The sequence below is a fragment of the Lynx canadensis genome, chromosome E1 (genome assembly GCF_007474595.2).
Source record: "Lynx canadensis isolate LIC74 chromosome E1, mLynCan4.pri.v2, whole genome shotgun sequence".
NCBI classification, from domain to species: domain Eukaryota; kingdom Metazoa; phylum Chordata; class Mammalia; order Carnivora; family Felidae; genus Lynx; species Lynx canadensis.
This window is the reverse complement of record NC_044316.2, coordinates 22,578,429-22,602,759: the sequence shown is the minus strand read 5'-3', so window position 1 is coordinate 22,602,759 and position 24,331 is coordinate 22,578,429. Positions and strand designations below refer to the sequence as shown.

General features: G+C 42.4%; 1 protein-coding gene and 1 pseudogene across 3 annotated transcripts in view; one reads left to right on the top strand and one right to left on the bottom strand.

Moving 5' to 3' along the window:
- AP2B1 (adaptor related protein complex 2 subunit beta 1) overlaps positions 1 to 24,331 on the bottom strand; it is a 129,357-nt gene continuing 105,026 nt past the window's right edge. For all 3 annotated transcript variants that reach the window (XM_030296903.2, XM_030296905.1, XM_030296904.1), the window contains 4 exons: positions 16,578 to 16,662; positions 15,569 to 15,655; positions 8,454 to 8,608; positions 1 to 1,793 (listed from right to left, as the gene is read on the bottom strand). In XM_030296903.2, coding sequence (XP_030152763.1) covers positions 1,719 to 1,793; positions 8,454 to 8,608; positions 15,569 to 15,655; positions 16,578 to 16,662 — 402 coding nt within the window. In that variant the 3' untranslated portion in view covers positions 1 to 1,718. The remainder of the gene's footprint in view (positions 1,794 to 8,453; positions 8,609 to 15,568; positions 15,656 to 16,577; positions 16,663 to 24,331) is intronic.
- LOC115501257 lies at positions 1,825 to 5,941 on the top strand (annotated as a pseudogene).

Sequence of the window (24,331 nt, the reverse complement as noted above, 5' to 3'; positions counted from 1 at the left end):
TCTGCTGTTTTCTAGGATTTCTCCCCTTGGACTCACTCTGAGGTCTGAGTTCAACATGAGGCCTTTGGGCCCCAAAGTGCCTCTGACTTGAACAGGGCATCGGAGAAGAGCGGTCTTGTTCCCGCACCCTGAGCACTGGGCACCAGGCAGTGTGACAAGTGCCCACAGATCTAATAGTGTGAACACAGCTAAAGAGTTGGTGCTTTGGGCACAAAACACTCTTGGACAAAACACGCCCAACGTGTTAGGGGATTTCGTATCTCCCAGTCTTGGGAGAGATGACAAGAACTGACTGACCCTCTGAGGTGGTGTCAACTGCCTGTGGGGCCTAATTAACATAAGTAAAGGGCAGATCAGACTGTTAAAGGATAGAGTGAGTCCACGACCTCTCTAAGCTCACTTCATCTCTGCACCCACCCTGCTGGCCTCAAGAACTGTGGCTCTAGGAGCACGTGTGGGAACGCTCAGCTACCCTCTCATTCTGGCATCTGGATTTACCTTCCGGTAACTGAAGAGACACTCTGCTGCCACCTGATGCTAGTGAATGGAGAGCCAAAATCAGCATGGAGCAGGAGAAGAGCCATGAAGAAGCAGGACAGGAAAGGTAAGAGAAAGGCGTTGAGGAAAGAAAAATGAGCGAGGGGCTCTTGCAGTCTCCAACAACACTGATGGGGATTTAGGAGACCCAGTCCTCCCGCTCTGCGACTCAACAGCTAAAAGGCCTCAGGCAGTCTACATCTTTGTCTTTTTCCATTTTAGGAAAAACAGGGTTGGATAAGTTATTATTTAAAGTCTGTTTCAACTCTAAAACTAGGATTTTAGATCTGAATTGGAGCTGAGAATTAAATTAAATCCAGGGCAGGGAGAGGGGGAAGCACAGTTTGGTTCCTGATCCCCATCTCTACTCAAATTCCTTGATCAGTGTTAACGGGTTAGATCGAGGGAAAGGAATGTAGGACGCTCTAACGTCTCTCAGCTTTAGTGCCAACAGGCCCTATTTCCTGCACCCTGAAACACCATTCAAGGAAGACCACCATTCCCAACTGCAGAGCAATCAGATGAGATGATAATAAGGGGTGTGGGGGGGGCGGGGGAGGGCGGAAATCATAAAGAAAGGGAGGGACTTTGGAGAGAGAAGAAAGTGAAAACCCAAATGAGCAGGGGCAAGGTTGCCACAGATAAGAGAACCCCTAACAGGGGGTGCAAATAACTGCATTTCTTCCTCCAGGACTGTGTGGTTAATGGCAGTCAGGTGTTTTAACACTTTCTACCAGGTACACTATGCCCTCCATTTCTCATATGTACAAAAATATAAAACAATAAAGTGCAGTTTATGTTTCAGTGACACTTTTCCTTGCTTTAATATTTTTTGTCTTTTTCTGCTTTTGAAATGAGCTCTCAATTACAAAATATCAAACTACACTCAAAAATGCCAGCCACTGGCACACTATGGAGAAGCTCACAAGTAAGGACAGATAGCGGCGGTGAGTGGCAAGAGGAGGGAAGTGATCGAAGCAGTGGTTACAAATGTTCACAGGAAGCTACAACTATCCAACAGGTTGTGCCCTAATGTTAGCACAGGTTAGACTAGTCACTACCTTGGTGGGTGGCCTCAGTGTGTTTGGGTTCAGATTCTACACGGCAATACAATTTCTTCCAGTTAAGAGTTCTTGGCTTGCACCAATCACAGGATGGCCGGAGGGCGCCGGACCAGTCTATTAGTTTTTCAAAATGCTGTCGTAGACCTGATAGATGTACTGAGAGACTTCAGGAGCTCTACACTTCAGCGACAGCTGTTAGGAAGAAAAGGAGAAGAGGATTAGCATGGAGGTTGGCATTGGCTTGAAAGGTAGCCAGTACTCAGTTCAAGGAAATCTTTTTTTTTTTAATTTTTTTTTTTTTTTAACATTTATTTATTTTTGAGACAGAGAGAGACAGAACATGAACGGGGGAGGGTCAGAGAGAAGGAGACACAGAATCTGAAACAGGCTCCAGGCTCTGAGCTTTCAGCACAGAGCCCGACGTGGGGCTCGAACCCACGGACCGTGAGATCATGACCTGAGCCGAAGTCAGCTGCTTAACGGACTGAACCACCCAGGCGCCCCAGGAAATCTCTTTCTGATGCAAAGAGAGAAGAGCCTCTTTGACTGAGAGGCCAAACCAAGAGAGGTTCTGTTAAGTTCTGTGGGTTTTAAAATTTCAATTTAATCAATGTCAACTTGTGCTGTGTTTCCACCTACATTCTCTGTGGGTCTGAGGTTAGGAATCATCCATACTAAAAACATCAAAACCTCTGACTGTGGGGGAACAGCTACTCCAACGCTCTGCTAAGGGTCACAGGGATTATTACCAAATGAAAAGGGAAGGGTGAAAGTCTAACTTGTTGGGGTCATTTTGGCTGCCTGCCCCAGTTTCTCACTCAGACAAGGATGGTTATCTCAGTTCCAATTCAAGATGTACGATCAAGCAAAATAAAAGCATAAGAGAGGGACATCCAAGGTACTAGTCCTTTTTGTATTTACACCGAGGACAGCAAAAACACTGTTATGGAAGGCAAATGTGAACACCAAGAGACACTGACTTAGTATAACCAGACAGCAATTTACGGCACTAGTTTCCTCATTTGCTGCCTCCCTAAACAGGCAAAGACACTCCTGATGCTACTCGTCTACCACTTCTCTTCTTCTAGTCTCACAATCATCAAATTAAAACGAAAACTTTAATAAAACAATTTCAATGTTGAACACTGAGATTTTCATTTTGTGGGTCAATAAGCACAAAACTTAAACCCAGATTAGGCGTCTGGGTGACTCAGTCGGTTGAGTGACTGTTGGTTTCGGCTCAGGTCATGGGATCGAGCCCCGTGTCGGGCTCTGTGCTGAGCATGGGGCCTGCTGAAGATTCTCTCTCCCTCCCTCTCAGATTTGAAATCCTTGACTGTACCAGAGTAACCAAAATATTATTAACAGTAATATAACAGAAGCATGCAAATTGCATTTAGAACCAGAAAATTGAACATTTGCTTTTTGCATTACCGACACCATTGTTTTCATCTATTAGGGTATGTAAGCAAAACCTGTCTTTAATCATATAGCACTATGAGATTTTACATTCCTTTACCTCTTTATTCTCAGAGACACTGGGCAATTTCACATAGTACAAAAGGTGACAATATATTTAGCAAAAATATCAGGAAGATATTGGTCAACCCTGAATTTCTTTTTGTTTTTTTTGTTTTTTTTAATTTAAACTCAAGTTAGTTGACATACAGTGTAGTATTAGTTTCAGGGGTAGAATCCAGTGATTCATCACTTACATACAACACCCAGTGCTCATCCCAACAAGTGCCCTCCTTAATGCCCATCACCCAGTCAACCCATCATCCCCCATCCACCTCCCCTCCAGCAACCCTGTTTGTTCTCTGTATTTACAAGTCTCTTATGGTTTGCCTCCCTCTCTGTTTTTCTTATTTTTCCTTCCCTTCCCCTAGGTTCACCTGTTTTGTTTCTTAAATTTCATATGTGAGTGAAATCAGATAGTATTTGTCTTTCTCTGACTTATTTTGCTCAGGCTAATACACTCTAGTTCCATCCATGTTGTTGCAACCCTGAATTTCTTGAAAAAAACATACATCCTCAAAAGTTTAAAAATGCAAATTAAAAAAATGCAAAAACCAGGGCACCTGGCTGACTCAGTCAGTAGAGCATGTGACTCTTGATCTCAGGGTTGTGAGTTTGAGGCCCACCTTGGGCACAGAGATTACTTTAAAAAAAAAAAAGGTAAAACCCAAAAACCAGCCAAACAAAAGAACATCAAAAGAGGCTCTATTTATTTACAGCTTTAATATTCGGTCTCTAAGGCACTTTCAAAGTTGCTGTTTGACATTAATCAGGAAGGCAATTCTGACAAATGTAAAAACAAAAACAAAAACAAAAAACAACCCAAAACCAAAAAACAACCCTGACTAATTTAAGAATGTCATTATGTCATTATGCATAGAATGTCATTATGCATAGAAAACAGCTCCCTACTTTGGTCAAAGTTGCAGCTCTAGGCATTTCCCTGACTATAGAGGCAATTCTCTACCTCCTCCTCCACAGCCTCTCCACTGCCAGTGTCGTGGAAAATTCTCGTGGGAAAGTATGTGGGTTCAGAAGAGGAGGAGAGGAAGCTAAAAAGAGGACGACCAGCCTAAGGGAGTTAACTCTCAGACTACAGAGGGGTGGTTCCTCTCCCCCAAAATATTTTTTTCCACACCTTTGTAAGATGTACCATTTGGAGACTCTTTTTTTGTTGTTGTTGTTCATGACTGGTAAGGAAATGTTGCCTTCCTCTACAAAAGCCCGATCTGCCAAGCTAGCACTGGGGAGAGGGGAGTAGTCATGGACAGATCAGGCCTGGACTCTAAGTTTCAGCTGCTCTTTGCAGAGGGGGTTGGATGAGGAAGAATCAATCTTTCTCTCCTTATATCATACTCCCCTCTCCAAGCCATGCCAGCCAACCTCTAACAAAGGGTCAGGTTTAGGCTTAAACTTATCTTTTGCTATCCAACTAAGACAAGCTAGAATGAATTAAAAAAAAAAAAAAAAAAGATTTTCCTAAATCCTGAAGAAAGTACAAGGGAAACATACATAAAAAAAACAATTAATAAAACCAAATAATTTGACTTATAAAATAAAGATGCGACTCTGGGTCTTGTTTTGCATGGTTACTAAGGGAAAAGAGACCTTACCAGGGTTTTAACTTTTGAACTGCTGGCCTACTTATGTGACACATCTTTAATACCAACCATTCTGGAATGTCACACATCCAGACCCACTGAGGAAAGAAGAATCGCCTCTTATGCCTAAGTAAGCCAAGGATTTAACACATCTACTTCTGGTTTACAGTCTGGAACACATACTTTTTCACCAGGGACAAGTTACCTTTCCCGATAAGATGTAGCTGCTTAGAGTGACAGGGCCTCATCCTTACAGGATAAACATCTTTCCTAATGAAATACAGTAAGGGGTAGGGGGGAGGGAGTGATTTATCCACCTCTTAGGAGGCTTAGGGACCACCGGTCCTCTAGCATTAGTACTGGCTCAACCAGATTTTCTTCCTCCTTAATACCTTGCTGAGACAGATCAATAGTGTAATAGGTGTTAGGGTGATGGAAGGAAGAAAACAGACCCCAGGGACTTTGAAGTCTGCAGCACCATTTAGGGGAATGGATTAGGTCTGTGTCACATGTTGTGATGGAAAATTTGGATTGTTCTGTGGGCAGAAGGAACCTAGACACCAGATGGATGGAAAACAGGAAAGAGGGCAAGGAAGTATAAACAAATTTACCATTTATAAATACAAGGAAAGAAGGGAGGTGGGTGTGGCTATAAAAAGGCACAATGAGGACAAAATCCCACTGGATTATTTCTTACAACTGCATATAAATCTGTATCTTAAAAATTAAAAAAAATATATAGGAGGCTCTTCCCTTCTGTGGCCACTGCTGAAGCTCCAGTGGCCAAAACGAAGTTCAATCCCTTTGTGACTTCTGACCGGAGGAAGAACCGTAAAAGGCATGTCAATGCACCCGCCCGCATTTGCAGGAAGATTTTGTCTTCCCCTCTTTCCAAACAGCTGAGACAGAAGTACAATGTTCGATCCACGCCCATCCAAAAGGATGAGGAAGTAAGTACAGGTTGTGCGAGGGCACTACAGAGGTCAGCAAATTGGCAACGTAGTCCAGGTTTACAGGAAGAAATACGTCATCTACACTGAACGAGTACAGCGAGAGAGGGCGAAAGGCACAACTGTCCATGTGGGCATCCAGCCTGGCAAGGTGGTTATTACTAGACTAAAACTGCAAAGACCACAAGAAGATCCTTGAACATAAAGCCAAATCTTGCAAGTAGGAAAGGAAAAGGGCAAATATAAAAAAGAAATAATTGGGAAGATGTAGGAATAAAATAATCTTATATATGACTTTAAATAAAAACTGTTAAAATGAAAAAATAGGGGAGGAAATGTCCTTCAACAGGTGAATGGATAAGCAGTGGTACATCCATATGGTGGACTACTACTCGGTCATAACGAACAAACTACTGTTACACATTAACAACCTGGATGAATGTCAAGGGTATTGTGCTAACCGAAAAGCAAAAAAAAAAAACAAAAACAAAAACAAAACAAAACGTCAAAAGATTTCATACTTTAAGAATTTAAATTTATAGTACACTCTCAAAATGACAAAATTACAGTAATGGAGAGAACATCAGTGGTTGCCAGGGCACAGGGCTGGATGAGAATCTGGCTATAAAGGGAGAGCAAGAACGGAACTTCTTTGCTTTGCAGTGACGCAACAGTTCGATGTCCTGCCTGTGGTGATGACTATACCAATCTACACACATGTAGTAAGAGTGCACAGTGCTGTACACTTGCCAACCACCCCCATCAACAGTAACAGAATAATGTATGACCTGGTGAAATCTGAGTAAGGGCTAAGTTTAGTTAATAGTATTGTACCAATATCAATAACCTGTTTGAGAATGTACTATGGGCATATAAGATGTTACCAATAGGGAAAACTGGGTGAAAGACATGTGGGAACCCGGTACCGTTTTCAAAGTTTGTCAGTCTCAACTTATTTCAAAATAAAGAAGTTAGAAAATTTTAAACAAGCAATGTTTAAGACAGTGACATTAAGAGGTCCTTCTCCAAATTCTCACTATCCTCACAGTGAAGATGGTGTAAGCGTCAAGATATAACCTGAATTCTAAGCATAACACAACTACCAACAAATTACATGATCTTGGACAAGTTGATAAACACTCTTAACTTTGGTTTCCTTATCTGCAAACAAGGAGTGACCACGCTTCTTTAACATAGCTGAGATGAAAGCCTGTACACAATAAAATAGATAAACAAAACACACACTCTCTCTCTGAGCACATTATTATTTTTCAGTGCTTAGTTATTTGTTTTGAGAGACTGAGTGAGAGCAGGGGAGGGGCAGACAGAGACGGGAAGAGACAGAATCCCAAGCAGGCTCTGCAATGTCAGCACACAGCCCCATGTGGGACTTAATCCCACGAACCAGGAGATCATGACCTGAGCTGAAATCAAGTCAGATGCTTAACCAACTGAGCCATCCAGGCGCCCCTCTCTTAAGAGCACATTTCTAAGGAAGAAAACAGAGTTATTTTACAAGACCCGATTCGACAGTTTAGACCTGCCCTTTCAGCAACAGCACAGAAGGGTTTTTTCCTTTCTTAGGGAACTCAAAGTAAACGATGGGGTAGTTTCTTTCCAAAAAAGATGAGACTGGTGGAGGAGAAGGTGGGTGGAAGGAGTGTCTAGTTCATGGAGGAAGCCTGAAGTTTCGTTTCCTACTCACAAAAATCTAGCTTGATAGAACTGAGGAGTGTGTGCGTGCGTGCGTGCATGCACACGCGTGCACACACACACACACACACACAGACAGTAACACACGTGTGCTTCCAGCTGCTTCAAAGGAGGGAACTAGTAGGGAAAACACAAGAATTCTCAGTTCCGGGTGGTGCTATTCCCTTGATGTATGCTAATGAAAACAGATTTGGCTGTTAAAATTAAGGAGTGCGGTCACAGACTTTTCTCACTCAGTGGCTAAAATGGCCTCTTAATCTCCTATTCAGCTTCTTCAGTATTGAACCATATTCTCTTCTCACTTTCCTGACCCGTCCTTCAAAACAGCCTACAGAAACCTCAAAGACAACATAAGATTAAGATATTTTCCCCATCCCAGGAGCTTTCATTTTACAAAATGCAGATGACAAGCAGCATCCTGTTGGGAGATCACATGTCATAACAGCAAACAATGTCCAGTGCCTGAGGGGTCAGTCTTTGTTGTTCAAGGCAATCACTCCTGCTCTAAAAATACTGCCAGAATTTTAATTTTAGTCCAGTTATGGAACCAAAGGAGTTTTCCAAACTAAAGTCCCCTTGCAGTCTTCCAAAGGTGTGCCCCAGTTTCGCCTCACCTTTCTCAGCGGGCATTTCAGGACACACGGTGCTGTGAAAACAAAGGCTTATAAGGCTCATGTGTCTATGACTCTGACAGTCTTAAGTCATGAACTCCAAGGGCAGGAAAGAAGGCCTTCTTGAAATGAGCTATGTAAACAGCCCTCTTAGCAGCTTGTGACAGCACCACATGCACAGAAATGCTAGAGAAGTATCGTGAGGAACCCTGCATGTTCCAGAGCAAGTCCACACACTCCCTGCTGCCAGAGCCACCGTGCCTACTGGATGGGGCAGACAGACACTGAAGAGACAAGGTCCTCCAACGAGGTGAATGGGGGCTTCTTGACTGACTGCTTGTTTTGGATGTCTGGGGTCTGCAGCGCCTCCTCCAGGTCTTTCTGTGGTGCTAAGAAGAAATGAAAGGGCTCTTACCTCCCTCCTTGAACCCATCTCACCTATTTTGAGAAAGGCCTTACCGTATAATTTGGGTTTCCTGGCTGGATACGTAGCTCAGCCAAAATCCAAATGCCATTAGTGAGCTTCAGGGATTGGTACAGCATGTCCTGCCCTTCCACATTCCTCTTGGCGATAGTATAAACGTTGTTGTTTTGCAATTTGCTGGAAACAGTGTCTAGAAACACAGATTAAAAATTCAAAATGTTAACCTTCAGTTAAAATAACAAATGCATGCTAACTTTTCTGACATCCACATGAGCCACACGTATAGTCTCCTGAGAAGCACGGTCATACTCACACAGGCACACATTTCAGAAAGCCCTTCACCCACAACAGCAGTGCGTGAGGAAGAGGCTCCTGAAGTGCCTAACAGATTCCAGGAGAGAAAAACAGAGTAAGGTGCACCTAAACATTAGTGTAAAGATTACCTGTGGAGATTATGGTGGGTCAGAGAGTTGGTAATCTGAAACTAGGGGCTGGACGGATAAAAACGCTCTGAAGAGGACAAAGACAGCAGGTGTAAAGGTACTGCTATAGTGCCTGCCATGTTGGTATCCACTTCTGGAACACTGATCCCAGATCTACAGGGATACACAGACTGATGATCAAATCCACACTTACTTCCCAAATCGCTACTACTTCACTGTGAGCCACTCTGGCCTCAACTGCCAGGATCAGAAAAGGGCCCAGAGTTGTAGAAATCCTGCAAGTCAAATGTATTAACCTGGATGTTTCAGAATATTTTTTTTTTAAGCCGGCAAATGATTTCTCAAGCCTCCAATTATATCATAATACCATGCCTCCAAATTAATAAAGAAAAAGTCTCAACCAAAGACTGTGAGAAAGACTGAAGTCATGCTAAGAGGACGGCCGCCTGGCCCTATACCCGGGACTGTGGCTGCTCAGCACAGCAGAGGCGTCTGTGGCCCCCAGCCCAGGGTAAGACCTGGTTGGTGTTTGTGGTCTTTCCTGTGACTGCCACATCCCAGAGACATGAAGGTCCAGAATTAAAGGTCATTTCAGTCTCCTTGTTCTCTGACTGCCAAAAGGAGAGATGGTGAAGCATCAGAGAAAGAAACTCCTAAGAACAGAGATGAATAAATGCTGCTTCTTTGTTGAGAGTTTATTACGTTTGTTTCTGATGAGAATTCAAATTACTCATGCTGACTTCAGGAATTCTCCACATAAACATCTGTCCTATTCTGTTGTGCTCTCTAGGAAAAAAATGCAATGATGGCTGGCCTCTCTGCTCTCCCTAGAGAAGAAGCTCTCTGAGCACAGGGATCCTGGAGTTTCTCATCATTGTCCCATGGTACCTGGGGCACAATGGGTACTTGCCATCAATACCGGCGAATGAGCCTCTGGTGCTAGAGAGGCCGATTTATACACACACACACACACACACACACACACACACACACACACACACTGCCATAGGCATTAAAAACCACCTACTTAGATGTGGGCTAATCTTGGAAGTAGTTCTTACTCTCATGTCTTTCTCCCACATTCAAACCAATGAGAGCTCAGAGAAGGAGGCATTAAAGCCCATTCATTAAACATTTGCACCATATTTAGTTGTTACTTAACTCTTCCCCTTTTACCTCCAAGTTTTCACTAACACCAAGCAGAGCAGTTATAACTTAAGAACCGGCTACCTCTGGGGAGCTAAAAAGTGTATCTCATGGTAATTATGTGCAATACTGTTGGAGGAGGGGGCCTCAACGTGCTTTTTAATCACCTTCTTGAGGGTCAGGCAGTTCTGCCACCTTGGTTCCCATAATGAAGGGCTCTTGCAGCTTACACTGAGTTGCTAGGCAACATCACCAGCTGGAGTTTGGCTAATGTATTTTGACAGAAATGTCCTGTTTTAAGACAGGGGGGCTTGTTTTAAGTTGTAAAAGCTATTCCTAACTTTCAAGGCTCTTGCCCATTTCCAAGGAAACAGAAAACACACACAGGAGCTTTTACTGAAGAGGCACTTTGCTGCATGGGCAAAAATGTGTTCTAGACTGTATATATAGCAAGGCCCAGGTTCCTACAGACTTCTCATGATTTCACCACTTACGTAAGAGATGACAGGGTAAGAAATGGAAGCACACAAATACACAAACACACTCAGCCTTCCAGAATTAAAAAATGTGGCAAACAGCCAGGCAGAATAAACAAGTTGAATGAAGGTAACGTTAATACATTTAGGAAACATTCTGGCCAGAAACCTGGCTCTGCTCCTACTGAATGGCTGTATATAATTTTATAATTTCTACCAGAAGACCAACTGTAGGGAGGGGTTTAGAACATAGGTATGCGTGAGTCAAGTTTTATAAATCTTACATATTAGGTTTGAGCTTGAAGACAGATAGAGGAAAGAATAATCGGACTGTACTAAATGTACTTATTAAGAATAGCAACGGGAGGGGCTCCTGGGTGGCTCAGTCGGTTGAGCATCCGACTTCGGCTCAGGTCATGATCTCACAGTTTGTGGGTTCGAGCCCCGCATCAGGCTCTGTGCTGACAGCTTTCTCAGACCCTGCAGCCTGCTTTGGATTCTGTGTCTCCTCTCTCTCTGCCCCTCCCTGGCTCATGCTCTGTCTCTGTCTCTCAAAAATAAATACATGCAGGGGCGCCTGGGTGGCGCAGTCGGTTAAGCGTCCGACTTCAGCCAGGTCACGATCTCGCGGTCCGTGAGTTCGAGCCCCGCGTCAGGCTCTGGGCTGATGGCTCAGAGCCTGGAGCTTGTTTCCGATTCTGTGTCTCCCTCTCTCTCTGCCCCTCCCCAATTCATGCTCTGTCTCTCTCTGTCCCAAAAATAAATAAAAACCTTGAAAAAAAAAAAAATTTAAAAAAAAAAAAAAAATAAATAAATACATGTTAAAAAAAAAAAAAAAAGAATAGCAATGGGAGCCAGATGTGAGGAGGCTTCCCAGCCAGACTGGGATACATTTCTTGACAAGGTATCATTTATATGTGTGTGTGTGTGTGTGTGTTAACACACCTGAACTTCTGGGAAATAAGATGTAATCTTACCACCACTCTGAGAGTCTGAGAATGTTAGGAGGAGTTGTAAAGACAAGGAGATCTGCCCTAAAGGACAGACTAAAAAAGATATCAAATAGGTTTATACTTGCTTTCAGATGTGGTTTCTTCTTGTTCATTTGTCTTCTTCCCCAAAGCTGGCTGAGTCTGGGGCCTAAAATCTGAGGAGGTGTGGATATGGTCTTCATTTTCCTACTTTAGCTAAGGTCACATCTCTTCCAGCACAAGGAAGAGTGGAGATGGTACTTATATTTGAGAGTGGGAAGGGGAAATTTACATTTGGGGCCAACTGAGTCCCAAACTACTACGACTGCTGAAAAAAACACATTTTACCATTTGAGTAACCAAACTCTACTTAAGTGATGGCCAGCGAAGCATTTCCATTTCTGACATGTTCCAAAGGACAGGGAGAGCGACAACAAAACAGAGAAACAGAACTCACCCCTACCTAAGTATCCCACCAGAAGAAAGATCTGTCCCCTACTGTAGTGCCTAACTAGTGAATACAGATACAATATGCCGCTGAGCTTTTAAAAATATAATAAACAATTAAAAAAAACAGGTTTGTAGACTGCTTGCCAGAAAGGCTCCTTTCTCGAAGCATTGCAACTAGTTCTTGTGCAATTAAGATAGTGATCCCAGACATACACTAACCCTGACATGTAGCTAATGGTAAGCTGCAGAACAGATTCATGCAAACTCTTGACACCAGGAGAGATGACAAGTGCTAGGAAGCAGGGAAACCCATACATTAGTGCCTTCGTGATTTAACATTTTCTAGTATTTACACAACTAGTGGTCCCACAAGCCCCTTATCATATACACCTTTCTATTAAGATCTGATTATAATTTTTAAGGCTTAGGAAGGGAAGAGGGTTTCCTGTTTATTTTCTATGGAAAGAAATGGAAGAGCAAAAGTGAAGACTGAAGGCCAGGTTGCTAAGTCCTTTAAGCCTGTGACTTCCTGTAGCCCTCAGAGTGTTAGTTCCATCTGTCAAATGTCTACTCTGGCACAGAAAAGCTATTTAAAGTGTTGGTGCTATTGTGATTAGGGCAGATCAGCTGGAAAGGATGGTATTTTTAGTTCCCAGCTAGACCCAGGGTGTTGAATCAGAAGGCACTAAACCTGGAAACATACTGTTAATAGAGCCCTCAGGACTGGAGGGAAATGTAAAGGCCAGGCCACTCCAGACTTTGGGGTGGATGCAGAGGAAAAGCTAGAAAGGATTAGTTGCAGGAAGTGGCCTTGCAGATTAGCAGTGATTTAGTGTGGGAAAATGATGGCCTTGGCCTCCTGAAGAAAACAAAAGTGGCTGTTTTTCCTTCCACTCCATATGCTGTGCTGCCATAAGGCAGTATGTCACTGAAAAACCAATTCGCTGGTATTTGGAGCACCCAAGGCAGTGAGGAACTGGCATGAAGCCATGGCAGAATTGATCAAAACTGAATTTGCTCTGAGAAATTGTGCCAGGCTACAGCAGAGGACACAGCCCCACTGGGAGAAAGGCCAAACATCTCTTCCTTGGCAAGATCATAAATGTACACTAAGGTGCAGTAAGGGTTCAGAACTCCAATCTGGATGTAGGGGGATCTTTTATTTTGGCAGGCCAGACTAAAACCATCAGTCATCCAAACTTCTTTTTCTTTTTTTTTTTTTTTTTTTTTGTAAAACCATTTCCCTTTCGTACTGGATGTCTGAAACCAAACCTTTCCAATTACTCTGGCCTTTCTTTGTTCCCTATAGGCCAGTGTTTCCCAGATCATGCTCAAGGAACACTGGTGTTGGGGCGTCTGGCTGGCTCGGTCTGTGGAGCAGGTGACTCTTGATCTCGGGGTTGTGAGTTCGAGCCTCTATACTGGGTGTAGAGATTAAAATTAAATCTCAAAAAAAAAAAAAAAAGGAACACTGGTGTTCCACAGGATGTTAATAAGCGTGTTGTGATTTTAAATTCCATGGTCAATAAATTCAGTTAACCTTGAGTTAAACAGGTTTCCACAATGGTGGGCTCCTCAGCTTTTATGTGTGCTCACATGCAATGGCAACTTCTAGTAGAGGCCCATCATGCACTGCCTTTTGCAGCTGTAACCACAGAACCCCCTTTTTTCTTTGAGACACAAATGTTCTCAGGACAATAATATATGAAATGCTGCCACAGGACCAACTACCGCAAGAGTGACTTGAACGAAGGGTGTCTTCTAAGCTGGGTAGGAGTGCTTCTCTAACATGATCTGCCTTGGTTCTCACCATGAGCCACTGTGGATTCTGCACCTGACAGCTTCCTGCAGCACAGCTTCTGCCACGGAAGGCTACCCAAGCTCCTACACTCATGAAATGAGGCTTGTGGTAGCTGACCGTGAGCCTCAGAGAGGACAGGTAACACTGTCATCTACCTAGAATACGACACCAAAAGCACCTCAACTGGATTATGATTTTTAAAACAATTTTTTTTTACATTTATTTATTTTTGAGAGACAAAGCATGAACAGGAGAGGAGCAGAGGAGGAGGGAAACACAGAATCCGAAGCAGGCTCCGGACTCTGAGCTGTCTGCACAGAGCCTGATGTGGGGCTCGAATTTGGGAATGGAGAGATCGTGACCTGAACTGAAGTCGGGCGCTTGACCAACTGAGCCACCCAGGTGCCTCTGGATTATGACTTTTTATGAAAATGTAGCAAAAACTTTAGTTTTGTTTAATACATACATAACCAGTCAGGGTGAGAAACCTAGATCAAGACTACATTAGGAAGAAGGCAGATGTTGTGGTGTTCCTGAAGAGAATCAACTACATAGTTATTACAATGGAAATTATAGAAGACTATCTCCTCAGACACTTCTTCAAAGGTTCAGGAGCAGCCCCATAAGAGAAGATCTGTCTGAACACAGAGGATGAATACATATATCATAGAGCCCCAAAAGACAAAAGTTAAAAAGAAAAGGTAGGAATGAGAGAAGACAGTGAGTTTCTCACCCTTCTCTGTACTCCCATACTGCCCCTTTCTCCCACTGCTGTGCTGCAGCTATGGTGGGACAGCCACTGAAAACCCCATGTGCAAACCACTGACAAATGAGGAGGAAATAGATAAAAGGAGGAGGAGAAGGTACCAAGCACCAAGGCTCATTTTCATTCAAACTTAGAAAGTTTTGTGCTAACCTCAAAAAAGAGTGACTGCCAGGGCGTCTGGGTGGCTCCATCAATTAAGCACCCGACTCTTGGTTTCGGCTCAGGTCACGATCTCACAGTTCATGAGTTTGAGCCCTGCATCAGGCTCTGTGCTGGTAGCGTGGAGCCTGCTTGGGATTCTCTCTCTCTCCCTCTCTCTGTACCTCCCCTGCTCATTTGTTCTCTCTCTCTCTCTCAAAATAAATAAACATTAAAAAAAAAAAAAAAAAAAAAGAGCGCCTGGGACCAAGGCAGGACACTGCAAAGCTCAGGGCCCCTTCCAACTCCTCAGGAAACTTCCGTGAGACAAGCCCTATCAAGACCTAGGGAATAATACAGCTGTATGGTTTCTCCTCTTTGGGTTCCTGCTTTGATGTTCTATTGCAGTAATAAAATTAACTACAGAAGGGCCTGGGGCTTTTTAATGGTGATTACAGAGGTTAGTATCATCATATGAAAGTTGATATAACTCAAGAAAAAAAGCTAATTTAATCAATTATGATGTATTTTTGTTTAATTACAATCACAAGATTCTGCACAAGGATCTTAGAAAGTCACCTTTCTTCCAATACTGAAGGTTGATACAAAAGGAGAAACAGTCCTTTTAATCCTTGGGAGAGTGTATATCCTCAAATGCCACTTCAATTACTTGAGGCTTACAGGGGGATGTGCAAGAGACATGACTAACACATGTTCAACTGCTAAAGAACTGGGTGGATGGGCCCATTCTAGTTTGTGAAATCTGTTAGCTTGTGAATAACGTAGTACCCTGCATAAAAACATCTCAAGTTTTTAAAGAGAAGTTTACAAAGTCAAATACCTAGCATATAGCCACCAGAAACAAGTAGATGTGGAAAGCAGAGGTAATTAAAAACAAATTTTTCAAGTACCTAATTTGATTTACTAAGCTGCACAAGAAATTCAGAGTCATTACTCACCAGCATTTAAATGACATTCCTTAATCTGAAACTGAAGTTCATTTTCGTTGGGAATATCCTTCCATGTTGCGAGGAAGACCTGGCGCTCTGTGTGGGGAAGCAGAGGGAAGGGGAGGATGTGTAGTCTGCCAATATTCCTATTTCTGATGCCTTAACCACTTCTCTTCAGGAGTGCTGGCTCTTACAACACAGCCAGGAGCGGCCAAGACCCAGAGCCAGTCCTCAGCTGTGCAAATACTCCACACCGATCAATCTCACATCACTGGGAAAAGTCTACATCCAGGATTCAGCAGTGGCTCCACTGTTCTCCTGTTTCATGACTTTGGGTAAGTCTTGTGATCTTTCTGACCCTTAATCTCATCATACGTAATTATATCTGTCCTGCCTACCCAAAGAGCCATTTTAAGAATCAAATCAATTAAGTACCAATACAATTAATATGTACCAGTATGAGTGAGTGTTATTAGGTGGTGGTTTCTTAAGTAAGGGAAGACAGAAATGTCAACAACCACATGAGGAGTACTAATGGTTTATTGCAAATTACTGAATTCTTATTTTGAGACAGTAAGAACTTAGTATAGGGCTAAGTGCTAAATCTGCATATATTATCTCATCAAGTCTTTACAATAACTACTTCCGCTTTGCAAACTTGGAAACTGAAACTCAGGAAAGTTAAGCACCTTGCCACAACCACACAGCTAACGAACAGCGAAGGTGAGATTCAAATCCACCTCTCCTTGTCACCAAACCACTTACTCTGTGCTGGAGTGACCGGATTATTCAGAAAACCGGCACTATGATAGAGAGAACAACAGCAAGGCAAGATCAACTGTGACTCAGGAGAATAAATATAATTAGTAAGCATTAGGCCTTTAAAACAGGCTTACCCTCCCCCCCCCACCTTTTTTTTTTTTTTTCAATCTTAAAAAAACTTCTGGGCTATACTCTGTCTGACATTCAGAGGAAGGGCAAAGGTATATTTGGCAGAAGGACAGGAGGACGTACTTACCCATTTTGCCATCTTCTACAAAAAGCACATTGAGTGGGATGAGGCAGCTGAAGTAGAAGACATCAATATTGTTTTTCACAGCCACCTGCCAAGAAAGTATCGAGGGAAAATCAGGACATCATAGGAAGCCAGGTAGGAGGGAAAGAACAGTATGTGTCTAGAAATATATCACTCTATTTCCTTCCTCTTACAGACAGTGCAGGACTTCCCAAATCAAGACATACCAGCCCATACACTGCAAAGCACATCCCTTACTCATTCCACTGTCAGAGCCCTGGACAACCCGCAACTCTACCTCTTTCCAGAAGGAGCCCTGGAGGGATAAATTGAAGGCGTTAAGTTCTGCACCCAGAATAAACTATTCAGTTATTGTTTGTTTCCATGGTTATTAACAGTAGTAGCTTCTGCTCCCACTTACTAAGTACTATTAATGATATTATTTCTAATCCTCATTGTTATTACCCCAAAGTAGGTGTCACTCCCCGCTCATCTGACAGATGAGGAACTGAGGTTCTGAAAGATTAAGTAACATCCAGGGTCACACTGCTAGTGCACAGACGTAGCAGGCTCAAAAGCAAATTTGACTCCAAACCTTTACTTTTTCCTCTTTCCAAAGTAACTGGTGCCAGACAGCACTACTCACCCCCCATCACCTTTCTAGATACAAGTTTTAAAGTTTTTCTTTTATAAAATCTTCTTTCTTAAGCCCTATGGTTGGAAAAAGCTTGCTGGTCAAACACTGCTAAATCTGAGGACTAGAAGAAGGAAAAGACTTACAGCAAGCAAAGAAATGAGTTTTCTTGTCACAATACAAGCTCCTGATTTAGGGAGGCTGTGAATTCTACCACAGCCTGTTGTTCAATTCAGAGCATGCTGTTTATATTTCTAAAAAGCTACAATAAGTACTTTTATTCAGGGGTGACACTGATTGGTGTATATATTCAGAAACAGGCAGGTTCCACTGCAGCAGATGACAAAAACCACATACTGTAAGACGGGAGAGGAGGAGGAGAACTGCTCTAAACCACCACTTCCCACTGGTTTCAGTCACTAGTAACTTTCCCATCTATGCTCTTGGCACGGCAGGAAAACAGTTCTCTGGGTAAGTCCTATAATCAGTAACCATGCCTATTTCTCTTTCCTTTTGCTCTAAACAAATAAAGTTAAAAAAAAGGGGGGGGCTTATCTAGCACCCCTCCTTCACCCCTTTGGGGCAAATGTCCAAACTTCAACATCGTATCTAGCTCTTTATCAAACCTTTGGCCACGAGATACAAATATCCTCTTTTCAAGTTTTTCCAGTTCTTTTACATTTATCATCAACTCAACTCCCCCAGCTTAAATAATACCTTTACTTCCTCTCCATAATTTGGTTATGTCTACTTGACACTGTCTTTCTCTTCTCTTTCTCCCAGAAGAACCCATCAAATTACTTTCTTTGTAACTTGTGCTTTTCAATTACCAATCCCCTAGGAGTTTCTGACCTATATCACATAATCTGATGCCCCAAATGCTGAGACAGCAGGATTCTAAAAAACCTAGAGTCTAGTAAATGTAAGCAGAGTAACTAACCTCAGGAAAGAGGACCACAGACATTTACATGTACTAGAGTACCACTTGAAAAGATTTATACCAGTTGTGGGCTGCTGGGAAAGAGGTATTTTCTAAATCATCCGGTACTCAGCAATGAGAGAACTCTTACTTCAAATAAGGGCATCAAGAAGATCCTGAGGTAGTGCCGGGCTCTGTAAATGGTATTTATTTAGAAGGGAAAACTGAGGTGGGCTAGTGTGGGTTATAGAAAAGTCTTATGAGAAATGTGAGTGATTATCATTACTATCATCTTTGAATATAAAGCAGTCATATTTCACAATGTGCCACTCATTCAAACATTTATTAGTGTTTACTATATCCCAAGCATTTGAAATAGAAGGAAGAATACAGAAAATATAATCTTTGTCCTCCAGGGGATAACATTAGTGGTTCTTAACCAGACATATTAGAATCATCTGGAGAGATTTTTCAAAACAGAAGCCAAGGCTTCATCCTATGTAAATAACAATCTAAATCTGAAGCCTGGCGTGGTCTAGTTTGGAAAAAGTTCCTAGGAAGACCAAGCAGAGAAGCAATTAATTTCAAACAGTGTCACCTAAGGAGTCTGAATAAGCTTGCAAGTATCTTATTCTTCTGAGGGAATCCTTCTAATTGGAGCCTTTTAACAATGGAAAAGACATGAAAAGCTCCTCTAGGTCAGTAGTGCTAAACCATTCTACCTCGGGGACCCCCTTGACAACAGATAAAAGTCACGGACCCTCTTCCTGAAAAACATACACGCAACATTTTGACATACAATTTCAGGGATTTCAGGACACCCTGAATACTATCCTGGGACTTCTGCTCTAGAATAATTCTGAGAAGCTGGGACACCCAGATCAGAGGCAGCAGACACAGTGGTGGTTCAGAACGTGGACTTGGCAACCAGACCTGACCACCTGATTTCAAATTCTGACTCTGTCACATTTACTAGCTGTTGTGACTTTGGGCAAGGAGTACTCAGCTCAGTGTCCTGTCCGCAGATGAAGATAATGGTGCTGAATGCATGGATTGTTAAGAGAATAGTTGAGTGAGTACTGATGAAGCACTTAGAATGGTGCCTGGCTTACAGTAAGTAAGCTAACAAGTGTCTGTGAAAGAAAAATTCCCTCTTCTTTCATCCTCTTTTTTGCCTTTTTATTCAGAATTTTCATATAAAGGATAACCATACTAGACTCAAGTGAAAACTTACACATGCTCAAATGTAGTACTACCGCTACGCTAAAAAGAGATCAGAAGAGATTAAAAAAAAAAAAAAAGGCATATTAGCAAACTGTTAGCTTAATGATTCTTCTTGCTACTGTGCCCTTAGTAAAATCTCTCTTTATGGGATCCACAGCACAGGTCACTCTGGAGGAGGCACTTCCCCTCTTACATTAGCTTTTCAGACTCTGTATTTGGTAGCTCCCAGTTTTACTCTCGGCTACTGCATCCATTCAAGAGTATATGGTTCTCTTGGATCTGACCCCTGCCTACCTCCTCTCCAGCCTATTTCCTTAACTTCAACCGTATCAAAATTACTTCTTGTTCTCCAAACACTGAAACTCATAGCTCTGTGCCTTTTTACATATTGTTCTTCTTGCTTAATATATTCCCCTGAAGCTTCAGCTGTCTGAAAAATATCTTTTGTTGTTGTTGTTGTTTTGAGAGAGGGCGCAAATGAGGGAGGGGCAGAGAGGGAGAAAGAGAAGTGGGGCCTGTACTAACCTGATTAAGGGCTCAAACTCAAGAACCGTGAGATCATGACCTGAGCAAAGTCCGATGCTTAACCAACTGAGCCACCCAGGTGTCCCAATACCTATTTAATCTGAAGATTCAGTTCAAGTTTAAGATTTCTCAGGAAAACTCTAATCCCTCTCCACACACCCAGTGCATACACTTCCACCATAACATAACAGTTTACATCTGCCTCCCTCATAATATAATGAGCTCCTTGAGGGCAGGGACTCTATCATTGACATGCCCACGGCTCAATAAATATTTGTTGCATGAAATTAAGGGGAAGATGTTGAGCAAATGGAATGAAACATTCATTTCCCAACTTTTTCTACCTCTATTATCTGTATGCCTAACATAATCCCATTAACATCTATTGTTAGGTATACTGGTACTCAGTGAGGCAGGGACAGGTGGATGATAGATAAAAGCTCTTTTTGTTTGAAATCACTGAGCTAGAAGAACATCTATATGCTAAGAATAACATAGGGAGTAAATCACAACCCAAATACTAGATTCTCCAAGGATGACATGCCAATCACTCTTTAGGCATTGAGGCCAAAAAGAATCAAGGGAAAAACACAGTATGAAGCCAGCTCAGTTCCAATCCGGATGGCAGCTACTCTTAAATAGAACCTTAAAGAGGATAATACTGATTGCTTTAGAGAGCTTTCTTATTTTGAAATTCACCATCCCAACATATACAGAATAGGAAGGCATAATCCTGACAAGCTGAAGAACTACTTTCCGAGAGCTTTAATATCAATACCTAGCTTGCGTATGGGAAATCAGTTACAACATATATATCCCAACTGCCTTAGTATCTTTACTTGGATAACTAATTATCTCAAACTGAACATGTCTAAAACCAATTTCTTGATCTCCCCTCCCCATGCCTAAACAGTAAATAGAAATACCACAAAGCCTTCTAATAGTCTCCCTGTTTCTGCACCTGCCTCCTCCACCCCCTGTAACACCCCAGTCTATTCTCAACACAGCAGCCAGAGAGTTCTTAAAATGTGGGTCAGCTCATAAATACCTCTCTGCTCAAACCTCCAATGACTTCCCATCTCACTAAGAATAAAAACCAAAGTTACGAATGCCTATAATCTGATGCCTATTACCTCTTTGATATTATGTGCTGTGACTCTCTCCTTGCTAGCTCCATGTAAGCCACAGGGGCCTGCTGTTTTCTCTGGCACAGAACAGGCACTCTCCTATCTTACGGCTTTGTGCATTTGCTGTATCTTCTGTCTGGAATTCTCTTCCTCCAAAAATCTGCATGGCTTATTCCCACCTCCTTTAGGTCTTTGCTTTAATCAAATATTATCTTTCCACGTAGGTCTTCCATGATCAATGTATTTATAAAATTACACCACCAAGGTGTAATTACACCACCCCAGGACTGCCTATCCCAATCTCTGCTTTATTTTTCTCCAATGCCTTCATCTGACATACTATTTTACTTATTTGTTGGTTTACTCACTGCCTGTCCCCGTGCCACACATACCCCGCCCTGCAGCAGAATGGAAATGCTATGAGAGGAGGGGTTTTGTCTTATTTACGAAACTGTTCTCAGTTTCTAGAACAGTGACTGGTACAGAGTGAGTACTCAATAAGAATACCAACTGTAAAATGTACTACTCAAAAGTACCTGAAAACCATTTAGGTTTAGACAAGATATAAACTTGGTCTAAGGTTTCCAAAAGGACAGTACTTCTCAAGTTTTTTATAGTGTATTTCCCTTAACAGAAGAGGAAAGTATGGACATATATACCAGGGTGGAAGTAGAAGGAAGGGTCAGGATTGGGGGTAGATGATGAAGTAGCCCATCATAAGAACAAAATTTCTCTGAAGTTCCACACTATTCCATAATGCATCTGTATGTTTTAATATGAAAATGTGTTTTCTCCCTTTACTTTTGAGTAAAACTGATGCTCCAGAAAATGTCCCATGTGTATTCTTCACTTCAAGTACCTCAAGTGTGTTTAAAAATTGTGGATCATGACCAAATGATGCTTCTTAAGATAGTGGGTTGAAACTTGTATAAAATAATAAAACGGGTGCCTGGATGGCTCAGTCAGTTAAATGTTAGACTCTTGATTTAAGCTCAGGTCATGATTCACAGTTGTGAGATCGAGCCCCATGTCAGTCTCTGTACTGAGCATGGAGCCTGCCTGAGATCGATTCTCTCTCTCTCTCCCTCTCTGCCCCTCCTCCGCTCACACGCTGGCTTTCTCTCTCAAAGTAAAAATTTATCTAAAATAAATTAAAAAATAAAACAGGATGGAAAATATTATAGTGCATCTTATGAACAGTTTCCCAAAACTGTTTTGGTTTTACGTATGCAGTGTGTGTGTGTGTGTGTGTGTGTGTGTACAGAAACTGTATTTCTTACTGTAAGTGTCAGTCAAAAAAGTATAAAAGCCATGAATACTCACACGCTATGTAAAAAGCAAGCAGTGAGGAAATGGATTCAACGGACAAAGGAACAGAGTGCATACCTCAAGCTGCTCTGAGGACGCCTAAAGCAGATCACAGATGGCACCAAAGAGCAGATTACCTAATCTTCTGTGCCTCTGCCCTGTCACGTGCAGCGTGTGACCATAACAATATCAACTTGCCTTTCAGGGACATCAATAGGAGGAGCAAAAAGAAATGATTATGAGGCAGTTGGAAAACACAAAAGTGGGCTATAAATGTTTAATAATAATAATGATTTTCAAAAGTTACTTTCAGTGGCTGCCGGGGAAAGTGCAGCCTGTCAGCTTCGGCCTGTAAGTAGCAATTAGTTTCCTTCCATAGTATAGGAAGCCTGCTGCGGTAGCTGAAGCCTCTTTATGGTGCACAGCTGGAGACAAGCAGGCTAAATTAATATTCTAACCTCGTTCCAGTGTACTCAAAAGTACTATAAAAAGGTACGAGATGAACTCAGTCTGAACTCTGGTAAATGCAGCCTCTCACCAGAGATAACCGCAGGAGGCAGGGCCACAAGAAAAACCCAGGCAAGTGGCACACAGCTCACCTCTGAAGAGTATATCATCTACTCTTTCATGACGTCACTTGTGACCTTTCCAAGTCTCTGAAGAATATTTTTTTTTCTTTCATTCCTCCTCTCCATTTAGATTTTGGAAAGAGTATTTGCAGGCTGGTCCAAGCTAGGACCAGGCAGTGACGCCAACCATCTCCAGTTCTCTGAGGAATGATGATTCAGATGTGTTTTAAGTGCCACACCACCTAGTCAACAGATCCTGAGGGAATGGCTCTGAGTGACAGGTTTTTAATGGCACATACTCCAACTGTGTGATGTATGTCATCTGAGACTCAATCTGCTAGCTGCTGGACTTCCCACCTGTACTTCTGCATCTCTGGTCAATGCCCCCCAAATATCTACCATCTGTAGTATAAAATATGGTCTTCCATTTCAAATCCTGTGGACCAATAAGTTGAGAATCCTGAGAAATTGAAGTTTAAAGTTTAAAAGAAATTACAGCTAAAAACAGAGCAGAAGTAATCACGAAACCTGCCACCGAAAGTGTCAATTTACTTTCCTTCTGATGCTAATCATATTTGAACTTGACCAGCATCTTTAGTTTACTTCCAAGACTGAGATTCCAATCTTGTTGGAATCTCTATATATTCCTTCTCACTCCACCAACAAATCAGATGGGATTACACAGCAGCCGAGAAGCCCTCGAACGGTACCAACCTGCTGCCTATCGTAGATAAAGGCCAGACTTTGTTCACTCTCAAACAGTTAGGATTTTCTCATTGTTAAGAGTGCGTGGACAGTGCGACTCTGTACAGAGAAAATTCGACAGGTTCCCCTCCTCCTGATATAAGCAGTGGCTCCATGTCTGTAATTCACTCCTGGGCAACAACATGGCACTTCAGCATTTGAAGGTTCCATGACCAAAGAGCTCTTAGAAGGGAAAGGAAAGCTCTGAACAGATCCCTAGATGATCTCTTAAACTGTAAACCCTCTACTATAAGAGCATTATAATCACTGGGTTTTAGAAAGGCAAGGAGATCCTAAGAGCCAAGCTCTCTTAGTAGGCCGTTTTGAGAGGAGGTAAAAAGAAACCAAAAGGACCCTGACTCCTCCTATGGTCCCCATCCTGTCATGAGATCTGCTTAATTTCCATCTCAAAAAAACTCCCAAAGAGTTTATACCACGAATTAGAATGCGGGCCAACTTAATATCTCTAGAACACCAAAGAGAAGGTTAAGATTGTAAAGTGGCATGTGGGGCGCCTGGGTGGCTCTGTCAGTGGAGTGTCTGACTCTTGATTTCGGCTCAGGTCATAATCTCGTGGTCATGAGATTGAGGCCTGGGTCAGGCTCACACTGGGTGTGCAGCCTGCTTGGGATTCTCTCTCTCTCTCCCTCCCTCTCTCTGCCCCTCAAAATAAATTTAAAAAAAAAAGAGGAAAGAAAAAGAAGGAA